Raw genomic sequence first — 25,551 nt, 5'->3', positions numbered from 1 at the left:
TTTGGAATGCAATAGTTTCCTTATACCCGAGCGCTCTTTATATGGTAGGAATATATCATTAATGTTTACTTTCCATTTCTGGTGTTTCCTACTTTTCCAAAACTTTCCAAATAAGAGTGTTGGGCGACCTATTACCTCTTGATGGTGACTTATTACCTCTCATGGATAACCTATTACCTCATAAAATCTCGACCCTTGGATCAGAAATAATGGACGGTCCATAATAGTTGGGACCATCTTAAAATTTGCCTTGTTTGCGACCATAACCGTGGCAAGTTTCTGAAACTCTTGAATGTATGCGCTCAAGATGTTGGGACCGTACAATGTCGACGCACCCTGCAAAACACATATTCACTCCAAATTATTCATGCATTTTTTATGTCTGATGGAGAACTAACTGGAAATTCAGGTTACCGAAATATTGAATCTTTAGCCAACTGCCATAATTGTGGGACGTTTCTAGAAAAAACAAACGAAAATATATGTAGAGACCTTTTACAGTACATGAGGTACCGAAGGAAAAATCCCATACCCCGTATCTTTGGACCTGGTATTCTTCGAATGTTATAACATACTAACAATGTGTGTTTGTAAGCCCCGCAAGAACAACATGAACGTTGGTATTAAAATCACCATTGCCGCCGCTTATCAGTACATCTTTTACAGCATCGCGTAACCGCCTGCCGGCCATTGTCGTGAATTCTATACCAAAACATAACAACAAAAATTAGCGGAGCGGTGGTGCTTATAGTTTCTGAGCATATGCTTGCTAGCTCTGTAACCCAAGCAATTGCCCCCACCTAAGTCCTACCCGGCAAAGTCTTCTTTTTGTTACAAGGAAATATATAGCGTGCTCGTTAACATGGGCAATGTCTTCTTTTTGTCATGTTGTGGACTTGTGATCCACTAAGTAGTTTCTCATAATTACTACAGTATATAGTATTTTTGCTGACAGTTACATTAAGATACAAACCATTTTATGTACCAAACACCTATCTTTGCTGGCTGCTGCCTTGAGCCATTGTTCAAGTGGGCTACTTTTTCTTGCCTAGCAAAGCAAAGTGGGATAATGATGCAGACATGCATGTTGCTGCTGTTGTTGAGAAAGAACTGGGTAACATAAGAATGGCATGTCGTAGCACATCTTGGTAGAAAGAAAAAAAATGGTATGCACTTCTAACTGTACAGACATCCTAGGATTGACGAATTGGAATATACCTCCAGGAACACACAAGATAACCAGCTGACCGATTCTCATGATCTGAACGGGAAGTATCACAGGCTGCAAAAGATTACAGAAGTGAATACAAGAGCAGGAAACGAAAAATGTGTTAATTCAGTAAACTGGTTTCTAGTTGAGATCTTGGTTCTGATTTGCATATTGCGGAGCTTGCACACAACAGGTGCCCTGCAGTTAACAAATGATGACTCATTTGATCCCATCACCTCTCCATATATATAGTGGCTGCGCATTAAGTTCTAAAACTAAAAAACTCTCATGGGAAAAAAAGTCAAGTTTGTCACAGAAAAAATAATGAATGTGAAATTCACTAATGTTACATGGAATTATATCCCATATACTCCGGTCATTTTTACTCCGCATATTAGATTTGTGTCAAGTCAAACTTTGCAAAGTTTGACCAAATTTATATCAAAAAGTACCAACATTTACAATACCAAATATATATACTATGAAACTACATTTCATAATGAATCTAACAATGTTGATTTGGCATTGTAAATGTTAATATCTTTTTTGTAAGTTTGATCAAAGTTGAGATACTTTGACTTCGGACAAAACTTATATACGGACTAAAAAGGACCGGAGGGAGTATTAGCCTATGCGGTGCTGATTTGATGCAGCAGCAATTAGTTATATTGATGGTGCCATTGGTGTCAGCTATTAAGTGAAATCACAATTTAGACATTCGAGAGAAAGCGAACGACTGAAAAAAGGCCGAATTATTCCACATGCTTTATTGTTTTTGTGTTACCAAAGCATGACATGAGTATGGAGTGACTCGTCCAGAAACTGTTTTATCATGAGAATATGCACACTGCAAGTGCAAAATCATGTGACCATCCTACCGCTCGTATTCGTTCCACTTGCGAAGAATGGTTAAAACTGCATGAAATGGGTAACGGATGTCAAACGCATGAAGGAGGGTGACAAGTTCATTGACATCCCTTGTATAAATACTTCCATCAAGATTACATTCAGGACTTGCGATTCACAAATGTGAAATCAGTCTACTGAACAGTCTGGAATACTGGAGGAAGCCAAAAGATGAGCAAACACGAGTGGTGGAAATTCCCTTTATCTAGCTATACTTCAAGAGATGATTAAGGAGGAAGGTAGTGTCTCGGTTCATCATGTAAGTATGCATGACAAAAGTGTCTCTACCAGATGACTTAACAACACAGTCCACATTCCGATACAAGATATTACCACATCACAGATACTCTTGCTGCTTTTGCGGCCTTGTGTTTGAAATGCTACACTTGCTGCTTTTGCAGCCTTGTGCTTGAAAATGCTACTCTAGTGCCAGGTTGTGAACTGCCATTTCCCATTTCCCATGAATTATGTCAGTCAATCATGCAAGAAAATTTGCCATCTGATCACGTAGCCAGCACTCAAAGCGGTAACCCTCACATGATGCGAACAGTGGTCAACCATGGATTAATTACATGTCCATACAACATGGCATCCAATCTGCATGCATCTCAGCCTTAACATATACTCCCTCCGTTCCCAATTACTTGTCGCAGGTATGGATGTATCTAGATGTATTTTAATTCTAGATACATCCATTTCTGCGACGAGTAATTTGGAACGGAGGGAGTACATCCAATCCGCATGGTGGTACAATCTGAACTATATAGTCTCTCAAGGGGGAACAAATCGAGTCCAAATTTGCCCAATCCACTGTTAACTCAGTTCTTGAGGAAATAGGTAAAAGGAGATGGGCTTTACCAACAGACACTAAGTAATGCATGAGTGAATCCACGACATTCATACAGGATCCTGAAACGGCCTGCGCTATTGCAAAGTACTAGATATGTATAATATGAACATGCACCGATAGCGGGATGTATTTTCCCTAATGTACACGCTATATATTTGCTTGTAACCAAAGCAAAAAGAGCAGCAGTTCTCGGACATCCTCACAAGTTGTGTATTGCTTAACGCACTGCAAACGCGCGAGAGGTACCTGTAAAATGCTCGATCGACCCTATCAGCGGCTTGGAGGCACCGAAATGCCGTAGCCTGTAAACACCAGGGACGGCATCTTCAGGAATGGTCCACTCCAGCGTCGCAAAGCTCTCCGGACTGAGTTTCGAAGGCCTCGACCACTTGAATCGCAAAGACCAATCGTCATCGTCGTAGACAGGAATCCAGTTGTCACCATTCAGCCTCTCAACGAGCGCGAAGGTACCGTCGGTTAGAAGATCATTCCTTGGACAGGCCGAATGGAACGTAGCATTCACGGTACTGCCCTTCCGGAAGTCTGAGTTTGCTGCGACGTCGGAGCTGACATCCCCAAAGTGAACACCAGGAGGAGTCGAGTCGAGAATGACGCCTGGCAGCAGTCCGATTTGCTTGTCCAACATGTCAGGAGGTAGAATGTTTGTTGCTGCGATCTCTTTGTTTGCAACCATAGCCGTGGCAAGTTTCTGAAACTCTTGAATGTATGCACTCAAGGTGTGGGGACCGTACAAAGTTGACGCACCCTGCAAAACACATATTCACTCCAACAAATTATTCATGCATTGGTACATATGTGAGTGGATCTATTTCATATGTTTGATGGAACAATCACTGGAAATTCAGGTTCAGAAATGTCAGATCTTTAGCAACAAAACATCAATGAAAGCCAAACTGGTATAATTGTGGAGAGTTTCTAACAAAAACCAAAAATACTGGTTAGCGCTAAAAATATTGGATGTGGCTGAAACAAGTTCTGACATCTTCAAATAATGACACTTCAATCTACTGCAGGCTTGCAAGCAAATCGAAGAGGAATGACTAATGTTCTGACATATATATATGGGGCAGGGGCATATGGACTACATGCATTCACTTGATGTAGAGGCTGAGGGTCCCTCCTTTCCATAAAAAAGGGGTAGCAAGGACATGAAAAACATCACAACGAGATGTCTACTGATGGATGCAATCTGTTGTGGAATCCAACCACCGGCAGGCTGCTGTAGCAGATCCCAGCCAACTCAGTTTTCTTGGGGTGGAACTGATTGGAGATAGGCACTCATGAAGTTCACGCAACAATAATCATAATCATGAGTAATAGCTCTATGAAACCGCTCCAGTATTTAATATTTAATGGACTATATTACCCATTTTGATTAGAGGGGTGTGTTTCAATCTCCACCGTCAATTTATTTAAGGGGGTGTACAGAAGCAAAGTTCACATACCTCGTATCTTTGGACTTGGTATTCTTCGAATGTTGTAACATACTGAGAATATGTGTTTGTCAGCCCCGCAATAACAACGTGAGTGTTGGAATTAAATTCACCATTGCTGCCACTTATCAGTACATTTTTTACAGCATCACGTAACCGCCTGCCGGCCATTGTCGTGAATTCTGTGCCAAAACATAACAAAAAAATATTAGAGGAGTGCTGACGCTTATTGACCATATGATTGCTAGCTCTGAAACCCAAGCAATTGCCCCCCACCTAACTCCTGCCCGGCAAGACTAGGTGTTTGGCAGAGCTCAAAAACCTTGCTACGTAAAGCAAGTCCGTTAACATGGGAAAAGTCTTCCTTTTGTCATGTTGTGGACCTGTGGTCCACTAAGTAGTCTCTCATAATTACTATACAATTTCACTTAGCTTTGCTGGTCTTGCTGCCTTGAGCTATTGATCAAGTGGGCTACTTTTTTCTTGCCTAGCAAAGCAAAGTGGCAAAATGATGCAGACATGCATGTTGCTGGTGTTGTTGAGAAAGAACAGTAACTCAAAACATTGGATAACATGAGCATGGCATGTCTTGATAGATAAAAACCCCGCATGCACTTCTAACTGGATGGACATAATAGGGTTGACGAACTGGAATATACCTCCAGGAACAGACAAGATAACCAGCTGACCAATTCTTATGATCTGAATGGGAAGTATCGCAGGCTGCAAAAGATTACGGAAGTAAATAAGACCAGGAAAGAAAATTTGTATTAATTTGGTAAATTGGTTTCTGGTTGAGATTTTGGTTCTGATTTGACATATTGTGGAGCTTGCGCACAACAGGTGCCCTGCAGTTCACAAATAATTACTCATTTGATCCCATCACCTCTACCAAAAAAAACAGCGTCGGGCGTGAACATGCAGATATATAGTGCCTACACATTAATCTCTAAAACAGTAAAACTAAGAAACTCGCACTGGGAAAAAATCAAGTTCATTACAGAAACGAAATTATATCTTATATATCAGCCTGGGCAGTGCTGATATGATGCAGCAGCAATTGGTCCTTATTGATGGTGGCATTGGTGTCAGCTATTAAGTGAAATTGCAATTAGGACATTTCAGAGAAAGTGACGTAACAAGCCTGCTTATGATTACTTAAAAAAGCATATCATACCGCCCAATCATATGGTTCCTTCATTTCACCAGTGTCTAGCAATATTGGTTTCGGAGCTTGGCAGTCGACTTGCTCTTTCCCTGGTTTCTTTAGTATGCCTCCCACTAATCTCCAGAAAGGGTTTCCCTGATAATAGAAGGCGTGCAATCAGTGAATACCACGTCATCTACAATTTTGAAGCAAGTATTTAACTGATATACCAAACCTTGTCATCTCCTTGTTTGAAATCAAAAGCTCCAGGGCCATCTGTGGTTCCAGCAGCAAATGAAAACCCCATGGCTGCTGGGCATGTTTTCACCACCTGCTGACCTCCCGTACTCGTCGAAACACTAACTTCGAGTTGCGAGAAATCTAAGTAAGTGTGACGATAGTCAATTTTTCCTTGTAGTTCTTCTGAAGCCGAATTAAAGAGATCTACAGCCTTCAGAAATTGCCTATCCCCAATTATGCGGGTACTTTCGAATTCATTAGGATACCTGCAAGACAGGAATATTTGAAAACCTCATTTATAAGGACTTGTCGCTGATGCTCATGGAAGGTTAATAACTTGATATGCGAGAAGAATACCCTGGACCTCGTCCATAGCAAAGTTCGTTCTTCCCATTGCACGTGCTGTGATTGAAGTCACAAGGAAGGTTGGTGTCTATGCAAAATGCTCCCAAGACATTTGGACTGACATCTCCACAGTTTGACTGGCAAAATGCGGAAACAAATTTGGCACTGTTTTCTTGAGTGTTTCTAATGCGCCTAGTGATATTTGAACTTGCCAATATTCTGCCACCTGAGGCCTTGTAGGATGATGCTAATTGCATCAAGTCATCCGCTGAACAAAAGCAAATGGAGAAAATAGTAGGTTTAGGAATAATCTAACATGTTCATTCCGACACACTATCCATACAGTGCAAGAAGGATGGGACATACTTATCTCATCTGGTTCTGGTATTATTGTAGAGACTCTTCTCGGAAGGTGCAAAGATCCAAAATCATTAGAATTTGCATGAGCTGTATGCTTAGGAAGGCCATTTTGTTCAGCCCAGTCTTCCATGAAACGTGCAGCTGCTCCTTTGTTATCACCGCTTATCAAAGAATTTGTACGACTCATTGATGTTCCGTGAGTCGCAAACCAATTAAAGCTTCCAACTGGACCGAATTCATCATCTACAAACTTAACAAGGGTCATTTCTTTATCAACATTGTATCGATATTTGCTTCTCTCTTCAGCCGGGTTATTCAGATACCCACTCGGGCTGCGATTCACACCAGCATCCAGAAGGTCACCTGAACATCAAGCATATGAGATTGACAACAAAATCTTCGCAGCAACTAGATCTAAGCTTAGCCGGCATCACAATACCATATAGAGAGAGAAAAGTAGGCATCACATGAGGAATGAACATCCGAACTTATACTGCATTGATTATTATATAGATGGAGCAGTGAGAAAAATAATTGCAGCCAGACTTGAAGTAACATTTAAAGACCAAACTGAAACTAAATGACATTTTAGAGCCAGGTGGAAGATGCTATAAATATTACGAAACATATGTGTTTTAATTAGATGTGTGATATCAGTACAAATGGTAGTTTGGTAAGACATTAGTTTAAGACAGTGCAACTAGTTGCATACCTTTATTCACATAGATTTTCCCAGGACGGAGATTGTTATGAGCTTCAACAATACTTTGCTCAATGCCATCGACAATTACATCAAATGACTGACGAACAAACCCAAGTGATGTGATAATATAGACTACATACTGCAGATAACCTCCAGGCCCAGCATGGGTATGGATACCACTGATAGCCACGTTATTCTCATTATAAAGATCACCGTACCTGCCAAATCGAGGCTTGCCAAGTCAACCCAACTTCATGAGCGTGCAAGGCAGAATCTACTTTCTTATTGATGAAATAGACCAAGCAGATTATAAGACTTTTAATCATGTCATTGGGTGCCTCTGTACAGTATGTATGTGCATTGTGAAATGGCTAAGCGCGTTAAGTGACAGCAGCTCAGTTCATATTATCATAAAAAGGTACAGAAAGACACCAGCAGCTAATGATGGCTTAACATAATCACGAGAATAAACATGGTACAAGTAAGAAAACAACTTCATATAATGAACTAATGTTTCAAGAGAGAAAGATGCACAAAGGATGATGGAACCATGCAACTGTATGCATGATCTACAAAGAGACACAAAACATGCACTCAGAGTTGAAACCAACATCTCAGGATTTTCTGATGATTAATTCAGGAGAAGTTTTTTTTTGCAGGGTTAATTCAGGAGAAGTTGCTTCTTACTACCTTGCTTTTAGCCTGTCGAGCACCTTTATATTCACAAGCTGTGATGCCATGCAAGCGTCGAGATTCACAAAGACAGCACGCTTTCCATCGTCAGGCTCCGCAACAATAAACGCTCGTGACTTTAGCCTGAAGTGAATCCCTGATGTAACCTGCTCCGCATTTGCATATCCCATCATGTTAACATCTGCCGCAGGCCCTGTTATGTCATAGCTCCCCATGCCGACCAGATAAGGAGAGTCCGAGAGCACCAGGCTGCAATTCTGAAGGAGATGCAGTAAAAGAAGACATAGCCATATCCAGGACAAACCAAAACCGCAGACTTGGTAGCGCAAGCAAGACGAAGCCTCCATCAGGAAGGAACCAGGGAATGAAGTTGTTAATTAACTAGTGCAAGTCAGAAGCCTGGAGAGAACAAGAAATTTAACTGCATTCTGCAAAAGAGAAGAAAAGCCTATTAAAAAAACCACCAAACATTATATCATACTGATGCAAGGGAAAGGGTGCATACTAGTAGTATCCAACAAGACTATCAAGCTATAATGACACAAGTACATGTTAAGCTATAAATACAGTGTCCCCGCGAGAAAAAAACAGTAGTGTGGCGTGGGCCAGGCTTCCGGGTCACCATCTCCTGAGTGCTCATGGGCCAGCTGAGGTATGGCTTCTATTTGGTGGATCTGACTGATATGTGGTCCATCTCATCATCTGGCAGGCGATAACATGTTTAACTAAATGAAGTAGGAGCTCTGAACTAGGAGGCATTAATGGCCTATTCTGTACGGGTTAATGGTTTGATGAACTGGGGTCCGTTTGGTAGGTAGGTCTGTACTCTAGAATCAGTAGTACTAGTGTATTAGCACCTACCTAATGGACGGGAATTTTTGGCTCTCGGGACCCAGAGTACACTCAATTTAATTTGCGGTTGCTGAATTACTGTCCCAGAATTATCAATTTTCCACTTAAATTTAAGTTCCGGAAAGATCATGAAATTCGCTCGATGTTCAAAAAATAATCTTGGAATTAGTATTGATGAAATTCTGGGTTTTCTTAGAGATGTAGTATCATAAAAACTCCTAGAATTGGTATGCTCAAAAGTCATCCACTGGAGCACAAAATCTAGTACCCCAGATCCGCACCAAGCATGCTCAAACCCTAGCTAGAACAACTGCATACAGCAATTTAACTGGTACTGCAGCTGATTAGCACAACGCGTCCAGCTACGACCGACGCGACCTGGCTGGAATGAAGTGAGGGGCGGAGGGGGGAGGCGGACTGGCTCACCATGCGAACGGCGAATCTCGACTGGGAACCCCGCCCCGGCTGCTCCACTGGCTAGTGGCCTCCGCCGCCATTTAAACCCGCAGACACGACTAGGCCGGTTGGGAACTCCAAGAGCGGGGCGCCTCGTAGTCGTAGCTCAGTGGCGGAGGCCGACCGCGACGGACGGAGGGGGACAGGGTGGAGCCTACAAGGCACGGCTCGGAAAGGGAAAAGGGACCCAGCTAACCAAACAAGCAAACACGAGAGGAGTTCAGCGCCGCGGGAACTGGTGAGGTGTGGAGTAGGGGGGGAGCGGGGGAGGAGGAGGCGCGCGCACCTCTGGGCTCGAGGGCCTGGACCTCGTCGGCATGGGGACGGCCGGACCGAGGAGGAGGGGGAGCGGGCGAGGCGTTGAATCGGCGGCGAGGATGACGACCAAGTGGGGAGACGATGGCGACGCGCCGCGGAGACTTCGGGCCGGGCCTTCCACGCGTTTGAGCCCATTTTGTTTTTTGTTTTTTTTACTCCCCTGCGAACGTTAGATTTTTTTTAGCAGTCCAAACGCCCTTAGAATCGTCGGATCCCGATCAAACGCGTGACAATTTTTCTACTATTTATTTTACTACTCTCTCCGATAAAAAAAACAATGACACTTTTTTTGAATTGGAGGGAGTACATGGCAATGTTGCTTTAGAGTATAGCAAATCTCTTACAACGGCATCACAGTCAGTTTTTTAACAATATTTGTTTTTTTAGATGATCCATGCATTTGCACCATTTTCCATAGAGACAGAAACGAGCAACCAATAATGGTCAGACCTAATGTTATGTTGCTTGCAAGTGACGACAACGAATAATTTTTTTCCTTTCTATGTTGATAAAAAAGTCCCCCTTCCCCAAACCCAAACACCATTTCATTAAAGCGAAAAGTAGCATGGTATCAAACTGCAGGCAACATCATCTTTTTTTCCTCAGGCTTTTTTTACATCGATGAGGAATACGTCTAGTTTACGATATAATTTTATTTTACAGTTGGTTCGATATAATTTTCATGCTCCGACGTGCGGCGGACTGTTGATAGAAGAATACGCCTAGTTTACAATATAATTTTATTTTTAATGCTCGTTCTTAATCCAGTTGTTTGTACATTCTATTAGCTATTGTTTTTCATCGTATTTATCAGATATAAGATACCCTTTGGGTGTCTTTTTTGAAAAAAGAATATGCCAAGTAACATAGTATCAAGCTAAATCTGAGCAACCAGCCACGTTTCAGCTTTAATTTGAATGTGAACTTTCACTCTTGTTTATTACAAGCACCAAATGCAAGAAGAACTACAACTAAAATAACTCAACGGCCAAAAATGCAAAGCAAATCACTCATCACGAAGGACCAATTGGTGTTGGCAATAAGCATCCAATATCATTGTTCGTCAGTTGCATCCAGTGAGAGAACTATACCCTGCGGTGATGATCCAGAAAAAGTAGACAACACATTGGCGGCACTAAGCGTGCATCACCGCAGATCACTTCCCATTGATGGAGGTGAGTATTCATTTTTCCTAGCATGTATCTTACACTTCTCCATGTTCTCTCTTGGAAACAAAACTAATTTCGAAGGCACCAAATGCTCCACGAGGCAATAGAGTTAACCATATTAAATATACGTGTATTTATTTCGACACCAAAACTTAGAAATATCATCAATGCATTTAGTGCTAGGCATTTCAAAAGCTACAACGGTAAATTGCCAATCTTTCTTAGCCACAACACAATCAAATAGAAAGTATTGCACCAATTCATTCTCACAACATCATAAGCAAGACGTATCAGCAATGGTCCTTCTTTGATAGGTTATCCCTAGTTAATATTATGTTATAGACCACCAACCAAAGAAACACATGGATGTTTGGAGGAACCAAAAATGCCCGCATCAAATCTTTCAATGGTGGTACATGATCAATGTGCCAAAACAGGAAGTCCCATGTGCAAAAACCTTCCCAAGTACACGCACCATTCAGGAGGAAGTCCCTCAAACCAAGATTCAACCCTCAATTGATTCTCCAAGAAGGATCAACACTGCCCTTCCATTTAGTTATCTTGACATTCATGTTGGGGATCGTAGCAGAATTTAAAATTTTCTACGCATCACCAAGATCAATTTATGGAGTCATCTAGCAACAGGGAGAGAGGAGTGCATCTACATACCCTTGTAGATCACGAGCGGAAGCGTTCAGAGAACGGGGATGATGCAGTCGTACTCGCCGTGATCCAAATCACCGATGACCAAGTGCCGAACGGACGGCACCTCCGCGTTCAACACACGTACGGAGCGGATGACGTCTCCTCCTTCTTGATCCAGCAAGGGGGAAGGAGAGGTTGATGAAAATCCAGCAGCACGACGGCGTGGTGGTGGATGCAGCAGTGATCGCAGCAGGGCTTCGCCGAGCTTCTGCGAGAGGGAGAGGTGTAGCAGGGGAGAGGGAGGCGCCAAGACTTCAGGTGTGGCTGCCCTCCCTCCCCCTCCTTTATATAGGCCCCCTGGGGGGCGCCGGCCCTGGAGATGGGATCTCCCAAGGGGGCGGCGGCCAAGGGGGTGGGAGTGCCCCCCAAGGCAAGTGGAGGCGCCCCCCACCCTAGGGTTTCCAACCCTAAGCGCAGGGGGCCCAAGGGGGTGGCGCACCAACCCACTATGGACTGGTTCCCCTCCCCACTTCAGCCCATGGGGCCCTCCGGGATGGGTGGCCCCACCCGGTGGACCCCTGGGACCCATCCGGTGGTCCCGGTACAATACCGGTGACCCCTAATCTTTCCCGATGGCCGAAACTACACTTCCTATATATAATTCTTCACCTCCGGACCATTCCGGAACTCCTCGTGACGTCCAGGATCTCATCCGGGACTCCGAACAATTTTCGGATTATTGCATACTCATATTTCACAACCCTAGCGTCAACCCGAACCTTAAAGTGTGTAGACCCTACGGGTTCGGGAGACAAGCAGACATGACCGAGACGACTCTCCGTCAATAACCAACAGGCGGGATCTGGATATCCATGTTGGCCTCCCACATGCTCCTCGATGATCTCATCGAATGAACCACGATGTCGAGGACTTAATCATTCCCGTATTCAATTCCTTTTGTCAATCGGTTACGTTACTTGCCCGAGACTCGATCGTCGGTATCCATACCTTGTTCAGTCTCGTTACCGGCAAGTCACTTTACTCGTACCATAATTCATGATCCCATGATCAACCACTTGATCACATTGAGCTCATTATGATGATGCATTACCGAGTGGGCCCAGACATACCTCTCCGTCATACGGAGTGACAAATCCCAGTCTCGATTCGTGCCAACCCAACAGACACTTTCGGAGACACCTGTAATGTACCTTTATAGTCACCCAGTTACGTTGTGACGTTTGGCACACCCAAGGCACTCCTACGGTATCCGGGAGTTGCACAATCTCATGATCTAAGGAAATGATACTTGACATTCAGAAAAGCTACAGCAAACGAACTACATGATCTTTGTGCTATGCTTAGGTTTGGGTCTTGTCCATCACATCATTCTCCTAATGATGTGATCCCATTATCAATGACATCCCCATGTCCATAGCCAGGAAACCATGACTATCTGTTGATCAATGTGCTAGTCAACTAGAGGCTCACTAGGGACACATTGTGGTCTATGTATTCACACATGTATTACGATTTCCGAATAATACAATTATAGCATGAATAATAGACAATTATCATGAACAAGGAAATATAATAATCATTTTATTATTGCCTCTAGGGCATATTTCCAATAGTCTCCCACTTGCACTAGAGTCAATCATCTAGTTACATTGTGATGAATCGAACACCCATGAAATTCTGGTGTTGATCATGTTTTGATCTTGGGAGAGGTTTAGTCAATGGATCTGCCACATTCAGGTCTGTATGTACTTTACAAATTTCTATGTCTCCATTTTGAACACTTTCACGAATGGAGTTGAAGCGACGCTTGATATGCCTGGTCTTCCTGTGAAACCTGGGCTCCTTGACAAGGGCAATAGCTCCAGTGTTGTCACAGAAGAGAGTCATCGGGCCCGACGCATTGGGTATGACTCCTAGGTCGGTAATGAACTCCTTCACCCAGACTGCTTCGTGTGTTGCCTCCGAGGCTGTCATGTACTCCGCTTCACATGTAGATCCCGCCACCACGCTTTGCTTGCAACTACACCAGCTTACTGCCCCACCATTCAAAATATACACGTATCCGGTTTGTGACTTAGAGTCATCCAGATCTGTGTCGAAGCTAGCATCGACGTAACCCTTTACGACGAGCTCTTCGTCACCTTCATAAACGAGAAACATTTCCTTATTCCTTTTCAGGTACTTCAGGATATTCTTGACCGCTGTCCAGTGTTCCATGCCGGGATTACTTTGGTACCTTCCTACCAAATTTACGGCAAGGTTTACATCAGGTCTGGTACACAGCATAGCATACATGATAGACCCTATGGCCGAGGCATAGGGGACGACACTCATCTTTTCTCTATCTTCTGCCGTGGTCGGGCTTTGAGCTGTGCTCAATCTTGTACCTTGTAATACAGGCAAGAACCCCTTCTTTGACTGATCCATTTTGAACTTTTTCAATATCTTGTCAAGGTACGTACTCTATGAAAGACCAATGAGGCGTCTCGATCTATCTCTATAGATCTTGATGCCTAATATATAAGCAGTTTCTCCAAGGTCCTTCATTGAAAAACACTTGTTCAAGTAGGCCTTTATGCTTTCCAAGAATTCTATATCATCTCCCATCAACAGTATGTCATCCACATATAATATGAGAAATGCTACAGAGCTCCCACTCACTTTCTTGTAAATGCAGGCTTCTCCATAAGTCTGCATAAACCCAAATGCTTTGATCATCTCATCAAAGCGAATGTTCCAACTCCGAGATGCTTGCACCAGCCCATAAATCGAGCGTTGGAGCTTGCACACCTTGTCATCATTCTTAGGATCGACAAAACCTTCCGGCTGCATCATATACAATTCTTCCTTAAGGAAACCATTAAGGAATGCTGTTTTGACGTCCATTTGCCATATCTCATAATCATAGAATGCGGCAATTGCTAACATGATTCAGACGGACTTCAGCTTCGCTACCGATGAGAAAGTCTCATCGTAGTCAACCCCTTGAACTTGTCGATAACCCTTAGTGACAAGTCGATCTTTATAGATGGTCACATTACCATCCGCGTCTGTCTTCTTCTTAAAGATCCATTTATTTTCTATGGCTCGCCGATCATCGGGCAAGTCAGTCAAAGTCCATACTTCATTTTCATACATGGATCCTATCTCAGATTTCATGGCTTCCAGCCATTTGTCGGAATCCGGGCCCGCCATCGCTTCTTCATAGTTCGAAGGTTCACCGTTGTCTAACAACATAATTTCCAAGACAAGGTTGCCGTACCACTCTGGTGTGGAACGTGTCCTTGTGGACCTACGAAGTTCAGTAGCAACTTGATCTGAAGTTTCATGATCATCATCATTAACTTCCTCTCTAGTCGGTGCAGGCACCTCAGGAACATTTTTCTGAGTTGCGCCACTTTCCGGTTCAAGAGGCAATACTTCATCAAGTTCTACTTTCCTCCCACTTACTTCTTTCGAGAGAAACTCTTTCTCTAGAAAGGATCCATTCTTGGCAACAAAGATCTTGCCTTCGGATCTGAGGTAGAAGGTATACCCAATGGTTTCTTTAGGGTATCCTATGAAGACGCATTTTTCCGACTTGGGTTCGAGCTTTTCAGGTTGAAGTTTCTTGACATAAGCATCGCATCCCCAAACTTTTAGAAACGACAGCTTAGGTTTCTTCCCAAACCATTATTCATACGATGTCGTCTCAACGGATTTCGACGGAGCCCTATTTAAAGTGAATGCGGCAGTCTATAAAGCATAGCCCCAAAATGATAGCGGTAATCGGTAAGAGACATCATAGATCGCACCATATCTAATAGAGTGCGATTACGATGTTCGGACACACCATTACGCTGTGGTGTTTCAGGCGGCGTGAGTTGTGAAACTATTCCACATTTTCTTAAGTGTGTGCCAAATTCGTGACTCAAGTATTCTCCCCCACGATCTGATCGCAAGAACTTGATTTTCCTGTCACGTTGATTCTCAACCTCACTCTGAAATTCCTTGAACTTTTCAAAGGTCTCAGACTTGTGTTTCATTAAGTAGACATACCCATATCTACTCAAGTCATCAGTGAGGGTGAGAACATAACGATAACCACCGCGAGCCTCAACACTCATTGGACCGCACACATCTGTATGTATGATCTCCAATAAGTTGGTTGCTCGCTCCATTGTTCCTGAGAATGGAGTCTTGGTCATTTTACCCATGAGGCATGGTTCGCACGTGTCAAATGATTCGTAATCAAGAGACTCTAAAAGTCCATCTGCATGGAGCTTCTTCATGCGTTTGACACCTATGTGACCAAGGCGGCATTGCCACAAGTATGTGGGACTATCATTATCAACCTTACATCTTTTGGTATTCACACTATGAATATGTGTAGCATTACGCTCGAGATTCATTAAGAATAAACCATTCACCATCGGAGCATGACCATAAAACATATCTCTCATATAAATAGAACAACCATTATTCTCGGATTTAAATGAGTAGCCATCTCGAATTAAACGAGATCCTGATATAATGTTCATGCTCAAAGCTGGCACTAAATAAAAATTATTGAGGTTTAAAACTAATCCCGTAGGTAAATGTAGAGGTAGCGTGCCGACGGTGATCACATCGACCTTGGAACCATTCCCGACGTGCATCGTCACCTCGTCCTTTGCCAGTCTCCGCTTATTCCGCAGCTCCTGCTTTGAGTTACAAATGTGAGCAACCGCACCGGTATCAAATACCCAGGAGCTACTACGAGTACTGGTAAGGTACACATAAATTACATGCATATCACATATACCTTTCGTGATGCCGGCCTTCTTGTCCGCTAAGTATTTGGGGCAGTTTCGCTTCCAGTGACCACTTCCCTTGCAATAAAAGCACTCAGTCTCAGGCTTGGGTCCATTCTTTGGCTTCTTCCCGGCAGCTTGCTTACCGGGCGCGGCAACTCCCTTGCCGTCCTTCTTGAAGTTCTTCTTACCCTTGCCTTTCTTGAACTTAGTGGTTTTATTCACCATCAACACTTGATGTTCCTTTTTGATTTCTACCTCCGCTGATTTCAGCATTGAATATACCTCAGGAATGGTCTTTTCTATCCCCTGCATATTGAAGTTCATCACAAAGCTCTTGTAGCTCGGTGGAAGCGACTGAAGAATTCTGTCAATGACCGCGTCATCCGGGAGATTAACTCCCAGCTGAGTCAAGCGGTTATGTAACCCAGACATTGTGAGTATGTGCTCACTGACAGAACTATTTTCCTCCATTTTACAGCTGAAGAACTTGTCGGAGACTTCATATCTCTCGACCCGGGCATGAGCTTGAAAAACCATTTTCATTTCTTCGAACATCTCTTATGCTCCGTGTTTCTCAAAACGCTTTTGGAGCCCCGGTTCTAAGCTGTAAAGCATGCCGCACTGAACGAGGAAGTAATCATCAGCACGCTGCTGCCAAGCGTTCATAACATCTTGGTTCTCTGGGATGGGTGAGTCACCTAGAGGTGCTTCTAGGACATAATCTTTCTTGGCAGCTATGAGGATGATCCTCAGGTTCCGGACCCAGTCCGTATAGTTGCTGCCATCGTCTTTCAGCTTGGTTCTCTAGAACGGCAGCGTTGAAGTTGAGGACACGTGGGCCATTTGATCTACAGGACATATTGTAAAGATTTTAGACTAAGTTCATGATAATTGAGTTCATCTAATCAAATTATTCAATGAACTCCCACTCAGATAGACATCCCTCCAGTCATCTAAGTATAACATGATCCGAGTTAACTAGGTCGTGTCCGATCATCACGTGAGACGGACTAGTCAACATCGGTGAACATCTTCATGTTTGATCGTATCTTCCTATACGACTCATGCTCACCTTTCGGTTCTGTTCCGAGGCCATGTCGGTACATGCTAGGCGCTCGTCAAGTCAACCTAAGTGTATCGCGTGTGTAAATCTGGCTTACACCCGTTGTATTCGAACGTTAGAATCTATCACACCCGATCATCACATGGTGCTTCGAAACAACGAACCTTCGCAACGGTGCACAGTTAGGGGGAACACTTTCTTGAAATTATTTCGAGGGATCATCTTATTTAAGCTACCATCGTTCTAAGCAAATAAGATGTAAAACATGATAAACATCACATGCAATCAAATAGTGACATGATATGGCCAATATCACATTTGCTCCTTTGATCTCCATCTTCGGGGCTCCATGATCATCGTTGTCACCGGCATGACACCATGATCTCCATCATCGTGTCTTCTTGAAGTTGTCTCGTCATCTATTACTTCTACTACTATGGCTAACGCTTTAGCAATAAAGTAAAGTAATTACATGACGTTTATGTTGACACGCAGGTCATAAATAAATAAAGACAACTCCTATGGCTCCTGCCGGTTGTCATACTCATCGACATGCAAGTCGTGATTCCTATTACAAGAACATGATCAATCTCATACATCACATATATCATTCATCATTCATCACAACCTTTGGCCATATCACATCACAAAACACTTGCTGCAAAAACAAGTTAGACGTCCTCTAATTGTTGTTGCAAGTTTTTACGTGGCTGCTATAGGTTTCTAGCAAGAACGTTTCTTACCTACGCCAAAACCACAACGTGAATTGCCAATTTCTATTTACCCTTCATAAGGACCCTGTTCATCGAATCCGATCCGACTAAAGTGGGAGAGAAAGACACCCGCCAACCACCTTATGCAACTAGTGCATGTCAGTCGGTGGAACCGGTCTCACGTAAGCGTACGTGTAAGGTTGGTCCGGGCCGCTTCATCCCATGATGCCGCCGAATCAAGATAAGACTAGTAACGGCAAGCAAATTGACAATATCGACGCCCACAACTACTTTGTGTTCTACTCGTGCATAGTAACTACGCATAGACCTAGCTCATGATGCCACTATTGGGGAACGTAGCAGAAAAAAAAAATTCCTACGCATCACCAAGATCAATCTATGGAGTCATCTAGCAACGAGGGAGAGAGGAGTGCATCTACATACCCTTGTAGATCACGAGCGGAAGCGTTCAGAGAACGGGGATGATGGAGTCGTACTCGCCGTGATCCAAATCACCGATGACCAAGTGCCGAACGGACGGCACCTCCGCATTCAACACACGTACGGAGCGGATGATGTCTCCTCCTTCTTGATCCAGCAAGGGGGAAGGAGAGGTTGATGAAGATCCAGCAGCACGACGGCGTGGTGGTGGATGCAGCAGTGATCGCAGCAGGGCTTCGCCGAGCTTCTGCGAGAGGGAGAGGTGTAGCAGGGGAGAGGGAGGCGCCAAGACTTCAGGTGCGGCTGCCCTCCCTCCCCCTCCTTTATATAGGCCCCCTGGGGGGCGCCGGCCCTGGAGATGGGATCTCCCAAGGGGGCGGCGGCCAAGGGGGTGGGAGTGCCCCCCAAGGCAAGTGGAGGCGCCCCCCACCCTAGGGTTTCCAACCCTAAGCGCAGGGGGCCCAAGGGGGTGGCGCACCAGCCCACTATGGACTGGTTCCCCTCCCCATTCAGCCCATGGGGCCCTCCGGGATGGGTGGCCCCACCCGGTGGACCCCTGGGACCCATCCGGTGGTCCCGGTACAATACCGGTGACCCCTAATCTTTCCCGATGGCCGAAACTACACTTCCTATATATAATTCTTCACCTCCGGACCATTCCGGAACTCCTCGTGACGTCCAGGATCTCATCCGGGACTCCGAACAATTTTTGGATTATTGCATACTCATATTTCTACAACCCTAGCGTCACCGAACCTTAAGTGTGTAGACCCTACGGGTTCGGGAGACAAGCAGACATGACCGAGACGACTCTCCGGTCAATAACCAACAGCGGGATCTGGATATCCATGTTGGCTCCCACATGCTCCTCGATGATCTCATCGGATGAACCACGATGTCGAGGACTTAATCAATCCTGTATTCAATTCCCTTTGTCAATCGGTACGTTACTTGCCCGAGACTCGATCGTCGGTATCCCAATACCTTGTTCAGTCTCGTTACCGGCAAGTCACTTTACTCGTACCGTAATGCATGATCCCGTGATCAACCACTTGATCACATTGAGCTCATTATGATGATGCATTACCGAGTGGGCCCAGACATACCTCTCCGTCATACGGAGTGACAAATCCCAGTCTTGATTCGTGCCAACCCAACAGACACTTTCGGAGACACCTATAATGTACCTTTATAGTCACCCAGTTACATTGTGACGTTTGGCACACCCAAGGCACTCCTACGGTATCCGGGAGTTGCACAATCTCATGGTCTAAGGAAATGATACTTGACATTCAGAAAAGCTACAGCAAACGAACTACACGATCTTTGTGCTATGCTTAGGTTTGGGTCTTGTCCATCACATCATTCTCCTAATGATGTGATCCCGTTGTCAATGACATCCCCATGTCCATAGTCAGGAAACCATGACTATCTGTTGATCAACGTGCTAGTCAACTAGAGGCTCACTAGGGACACATTGTGGTCTATGTATTCACACATGTATTACGATTTCTGTATAATACAATTATAGCATGAATAATAGACAATTATCATGAACAATGAAATATAATAATCATTTTATTATTGCCTCTAGGGCATATTTCCAACAATTCACCCCTTCAGTTAAGTGAAGGGCAAAGAAGTCAATCAAGTCTTCTATTTTCTTTTAAGGAGAAAACCAAACCATGGAAATGTTTCTACTGAGCATTGCTCTGCCAAGGCCACTATTTCTGTTTGCAAAACAAAGTACTCAAATTAAATATTCCTATAAATCATCCCTACTTACTTCACATTTCACCACATTTGGGACTATTAAATTTCTGACGTTGAGTCAATTAGTCTCATTATGTATAGGCACATCAATGTGATAAAAACTCAATCCCCTAGCGGACCTACCAAAGTAGGTTTCCATTGGATGTAGTTGCAGCCATGTCGCACAGTTGTTAACATTATGACCTAGCTGATTGCATATGAAGCAAGTCTTTGGCTCTTAGTGTTTTGGTTCTCCACCGTTAAAACAAATGATGTCCTTATATCTAGGATCTAGCACTTGATCCACTTTATTCACTACTACGGGGAGGGATCAAGGGCACTTAAGACGGTGGCGCAAGAGCTTGTTGACGCGACGGTGCAGGGCGCGAAGGGGGTTGTTGACGCGCAAGAGGTGCTACCAGGGGTGTGGCCATAGGCACCCGTGGAGCAATAATTGCATTCAAATATACAAAAAAATGTTCCATAGGTGATGGATGAAGTGTGTCGGAATGGATTTGGCATGAAAGTCATCAACACCAAGATCATTGTTTTCAAGAGATGAATGTACTATGATAAAAAAAAGAAACAAATTATATGGATGTCGAGGGATTCAATGAGTGGAGCAAATATAGACAAACTAGCTTAACCTAAAACTCGCCAACCCTGAAATTTGAGCTAGAAGTTTGTATAGGACTACCCCTTCTTCTATCCCCCTTGAGCTTCTTAGATTATAGGCTATATATAATTAATAATATCCCGAAAACCTCAAAGACGTATTAGATATGCAAGTCGTGTAGTAATAGTGTAGTCACACATTACTAGTGGGGATGGAGCCTATGTGTCCCTCGGTCTGTCCATACACAAATATGCACGCACTCCAAACACGCTAATTGACCTTGAACCCTAAGACTACTCATAGAGGGAGTAGCATAAGTGGTAATATCACACATATCTAGACAAAATAGATGATGTATGTGTTAAGTAATTAATGAGGAAAGACAATGTTTTGGTAACATAATATGTTACGGTAACAGTACACATATAAGATAAAATGAGTCTAGAACCTAATAAATAAGGTATTGCATGACACCACACACTACCAACTATAGAGGTACTACCTCCGTCCTGGTTTATTGGCCCCCTTCATATTTCATGTCAAATTTTGACCATGTATTTGACCAACAAAATGTTAGTGCATGTCACCAAAAAATGTTGGATTCGTATTTGAACATAGTTTCTCGTGGTATGATTTTTTATGACATGCATTGACAAATCTATGGTGAAAAATTGACACTAAATACGAAGGGGACCAATAAATCAGGACAGAGGTAGTAGTAATAGTAACATATGCATGTTACTAGTCTAAGTTACTCCCCACTATAACCAGCCTAACTCCTCACTCATGAAGTATCTCGGCTAAGGGGAAGAAGAAGCGATGAAATGAATAGACCCAATGAATAAAAAATGGGTGGGTTGCCTACATCATGCACGGAAGCATATAGATAGCTAGATGATACTCTACACGTTGCGGCGGGAAATGGTTGCAATATATTCTAATGGGATTGGTTGTATGGAGCATAAATACATGTGAATTAATAGTATCATGTGATTATTGTATAGTGTAAAACTTTTTTTCACGCATGATTGTGTATTGAGGTAGACATTTTCCCATGTATGCATGGTTGCATGTGCATTAAGTATGCTAATTGGATGGAGCATGCAACTAAGAAAGAGGAAATAATAATTGATGAGGTGGCATATGTGCATGTTGAGATAAATAGGATAGTGGAGATCAATTTCTTATGTATATATAGGATATAGGATGTGTACTCCCATTGTCTTCTTATCTACTTCTTTCATAATTTTCAGTCCTTGTTCTTTGCATGAGTAAATCAAACTGCAACTACTGAGATGGAGAAACACCAACCAACAACTAGAGAGAATGCATGCTATGCATGCATGCACAGCTTAATTATTATCGAGTGCCATCATTTTGGCACGCTTTATCTTGGCAAACTCAACCAACTTGTCCACATCCGGCATAACCTCCTTAGCACCTTCCAACCCAGCGAAGCGCTCCGTCCATTCCACTAGGAGTGGGGTCTTTGTTGTGTCCAGGAGTTCGACACCACAAAGTGCCTTAGTTCCTTGCATCCACGCGATCATGCCGGAGAGCACGACATCGACGTACCCGACATCATCACCACCGAAGAAGGGCGCTAATTTTCTGGAGAGCGCCCCCTCCAGCGTCTTCACTGCCTCCACCGTCTCTCTCATCCATTCAGCTTTCTCCTCGTTTGTGTTGGCCCTAAACATCTTCAACCATGGGGCGACTAGCTGCAATTCATCAAGCGTGAGCACCCACATAGTCCGTGGGACATATATATGTTGCTATATATGTAAGTGGGTTTACAGTCGTCAGACATGTATGTACCTTATCTTCAATGTACCTGGCCCAGAACCGTGCCATGGCACGTTCGTAGGGGTCAACGGGGAGGAGGGCTGGACCCACATCACTAAACTTCTCCTCAATGTACTCCAAGATCACGAGTGACTCACATATCAGGTTGTTGTTGTGGATGAGAACGGGCAACTTCTTAATGAACGGGTTGGACTTGAGGAGAAGGTCGCTCTTGTTGTCAAGGTCCTCCTCAAAGTACTCATATGGTAGGCCCTTGAAGTTGAGCGCTAGCCTCACCCGTAGAGCGAATGGGCTCCGCCATGTTCCCAACACCTTGAGCTCGTCTCCTAATTGTTCCTGCCATATGTAGCCTAGTAGGTGCATCAAGGCGGATTTTATCAACATAGCTCATTGCATGCATGCTCTTCTCCGGGCAAAATAAAGTAAGTCGAAAGTATGATATCATGTACTCTCTTCGTCTCATAATATAAGATGTTTTTTGACACTACACTAGTGTCAAAAAAACGATGAAGAAAGTACTTTCTACAGTTCTCTTGATATTCTACTCATATCATTTAAACCGTGTATAAACCGGTGGTGGCCGGTGGCAAAAATAAATAAATAACATAGTCGAAACACAAGAAAACAAGAACTTGCTTTTGAAGCATTCGTCGGGATAAATTCAAGGGGCCCATTGGAAGATGCCGTGCGGAAATGGAAATGACACATGCGGGAACCTGTGTAGTTTAATTATTTATTTGTTTTCCTGGTTTAATTTTTTTGCATGACAATACGTGGCTCATTTATATTATAAAAAATAAAATACAAGTCACGTAAAGGCTGACATGACGAAACTGAAAAGATAGCAGAACATCTCTTAGCTTGACACAAATGCCCGTCACCTACCTCCGGCACCATCACAGCAGTCACCAAAAAAAAGGATGATGGATCACCTCCTCATCGGAGCTCGACGCGGCTCCACCACTGATATACGGATCTGCGGACCTCTAAGATGGATCACCAAAAGGCGAACCAATCTGTGGTTGGATGGTTAGAGGGACTGTGGTATCCCCAGCCCACCAGTGTTCAAATCCTAGTGCTCGCATTTATCCTGGATTTATTTTAGGATTTCCGGCGATGCGCATTCAGTGGGAGAAGATGTTCCCATCGATGACGAGGCGCCTACGGTGACTTCGTAAATCTTAAGATGATATGCCGGCTCATTCTTTCAGAGGTGCTCATAGGGGTAGGGTGTGCGTGTGTGCGTTCATAAGGGTGAGTGTATGCGCGTGTATATGAGCGCTTGTGTCTGTACTTTCAAAAAAAAGATGGATCACCAAAAGTGAAGCCCTTGCTATTGACTGAATCAGATCGGGGCAACAACCCGGATGCACCATCGAACTTTAGATCTGACACCCCACCATGACTAAAACGCCGAATAAGAAAATCATACCTGCCATCCACGAACCACGAACCAGCACACGTTTCGTCTTCTAGATGTCGTCGATGCAGACCACAATCTGCATCCACTCCTGGACTACCTCCCAAGCTCCGCGCCGATGCTGGAGCAAACGCCGTCGCAACGACGGAGCCCGAGGACATGGGTCCACCACAAGGATGCCGCCGTCGCCACCTCATCCTTACTTGAACAGACTAGTTTTCAAATCCGTCCCCAACCATAGGACCGATGGCCTCGTCAGGGAAGGATCTGAAGCTTTATTCAGTGTTGTTATTGTCGTTGTCGAAACTAAGACGATGAACAACCTAAAAACCTAGACTACGAGGGAGTAAAAATGTTCCACATACGTGGATCCAACGACCTTTCTCACCTAATCAAGGCCGCCGGCGAAGGGGAGCCGCCGAAGAACGGCGCGGGAAGATTTGCCTCTCATGGCGGCGGCTAGGATTCCAGCCGCCAGGAGCAAGAGGGAAACCAGAAAAGAGCTAATTCGTGTTTCTATCCTGATTTATTTATTTGAGTAAAGATGTGTATGGCGATTGTACAGTACCATGTTTGTCCTGGCTGCCGCTGCTGCGCTGCCGAGCCTAAGAGCCGGAGGCAGAGAGGACGTGCCGACAACGAGCCGGAGCCGGAGCGAAGCTGGAGCGGACACCAAGCGTGCGCTTGGCCGTTTGGCAGCCCCGATAAAAAGAGGCCTTTTGGGAGCCGACGGAGCGGACTGTCCGAAGCCGGCGGGGTTGGACGGAGCCGAAGCGAGCACAAGAAGCGCCATGGCTGCCTATTCGGTTGGCGCCGGAGCGGGACGACGGCACTGGCCGCTATATACAGAGCGGAGCTTGCCACGTCTTCATCTAAGAAAAATTCAACAATGCACCAACTCCCAACCAACTCCCTTGAAGTGCACGCTTACTAGTCAATCTAAGAAATAATAATTTTAAATATGATCCCTCGCGGACGATCGATTGAGCCAGCGTGCATATCGTCTTGTGCCACACAGAGGCTCAATATCTTATGGCGTTTGAACTCTGAACTTCCTACCCGATCCGCAAAATCATGTCTGTCACGATCAAGAGATTTTGATTTCGCATTTGTTTGGACGTAGTACCGTCGTGCGGTGCGTGGTAAATGATTGACCGATATCTCTAGAGTCTACTGCTGCGTGGGCGGTTGCCCTGCGCGCGGTGTCCTCCAGTTTTCCACTGCTTGTGCGCCCATCTTTTGCTCCTCTCTTTTTCTAGCTCGATATTGTTAGGAAATTAGACAGATTTTGTCTAAGCATAATTTAAATTAGTGACATCATAAAATTACTGTCATGGCAAATCATACATGACAAACTAGAAACATCTGTCACATACGCATATGGACCAATGGCACACGTCGGATGACATATGAGGCACTGGAAACTCCAGTGCAACCCCGTCTACATGCATGATGGTGAAGACAGGTGTTGGGGAACGTTGCAGAAAACAAAAAATTTCCTACTCGTTTTCACCAAGATCCATCTAGGAGTTCATCTAGCAACGAGTCATCAGATGCATCTACATACCTTTGTAGATCGCGTGCGGAAGCGTTCAA

The 25,551-nt window shown here is 44.1% G+C and overlaps 2 protein-coding genes across 5 annotated transcripts; both read right to left on the bottom strand.

Moving 5' to 3' along the window:
* Positions 1–2,902: 2,902 nt before the first annotated feature.
* LOC125506940 (neutral ceramidase-like) lies at positions 2,903–9,657 on the bottom strand. 3 transcript variants are annotated; one of them, XM_048671648.1, is made up of 11 exons: positions 9,503–9,638; positions 9,187–9,407; positions 7,906–8,336; positions 7,225–7,433; positions 6,519–6,875; positions 6,165–6,420; positions 5,803–6,073; positions 5,598–5,723; positions 5,080–5,143; positions 4,433–4,602; positions 2,903–3,732 (listed from the first exon to the last, which is right to left on the bottom strand). In XM_048671648.1, the coding sequence occupies exons 3-11, from the start codon at positions 8,253–8,255 to the stop codon at positions 3,184–3,186; spliced, it is 2,352 nt and encodes a 783-aa protein (XP_048527605.1). In that variant the 5' UTR covers positions 8,256–8,336; positions 9,187–9,407; positions 9,503–9,638; the 3' UTR covers positions 2,903–3,183. The 3 variants fall into 3 exon arrangements, with proteins under 3 accessions (XP_048527605.1, XP_048527606.1, XP_048527604.1); XM_048671649.1 differs by lacking the exon at positions 9,187–9,407 and having other exon boundaries at positions 9,503–9,657; XM_048671647.1 differs by having other exon boundaries at positions 9,187–9,605.
* A 12,230-nt stretch (positions 9,658–21,887) lies between these two features.
* Positions 21,888–24,793, bottom strand: LOC125506938 (probable glutathione S-transferase GSTU6). Of its 2 annotated transcripts, none has more exons than XM_048671645.1 (3): positions 24,524–24,793; positions 22,548–22,871; positions 21,888–22,450 (listed from the first exon to the last, which is right to left on the bottom strand). In XM_048671645.1, the coding sequence occupies exons 1-3, from the start codon at positions 24,746–24,748 to the stop codon at positions 22,082–22,084; spliced, it is 918 nt and encodes a 305-aa protein (XP_048527602.1). In that variant the 5' UTR covers positions 24,749–24,793; the 3' UTR covers positions 21,888–22,081. The 2 variants fall into 2 exon arrangements, with proteins under 2 accessions (XP_048527602.1, XP_048527603.1); XM_048671646.1 differs by having other exon boundaries at positions 22,548–22,885; positions 23,968–24,658.
* Positions 24,794–25,551: the final 758 nt, after the last annotated feature.

The sequence above is a fragment of the Triticum urartu genome, chromosome 5 (genome assembly GCF_003073215.2).
Source record: "Triticum urartu cultivar G1812 chromosome 5, Tu2.1, whole genome shotgun sequence".
Taxonomy (NCBI): domain Eukaryota; kingdom Viridiplantae; phylum Streptophyta; class Magnoliopsida; order Poales; family Poaceae; genus Triticum; species Triticum urartu.
This window is presented reverse-complemented; position numbering and strand designations above follow the sequence as displayed.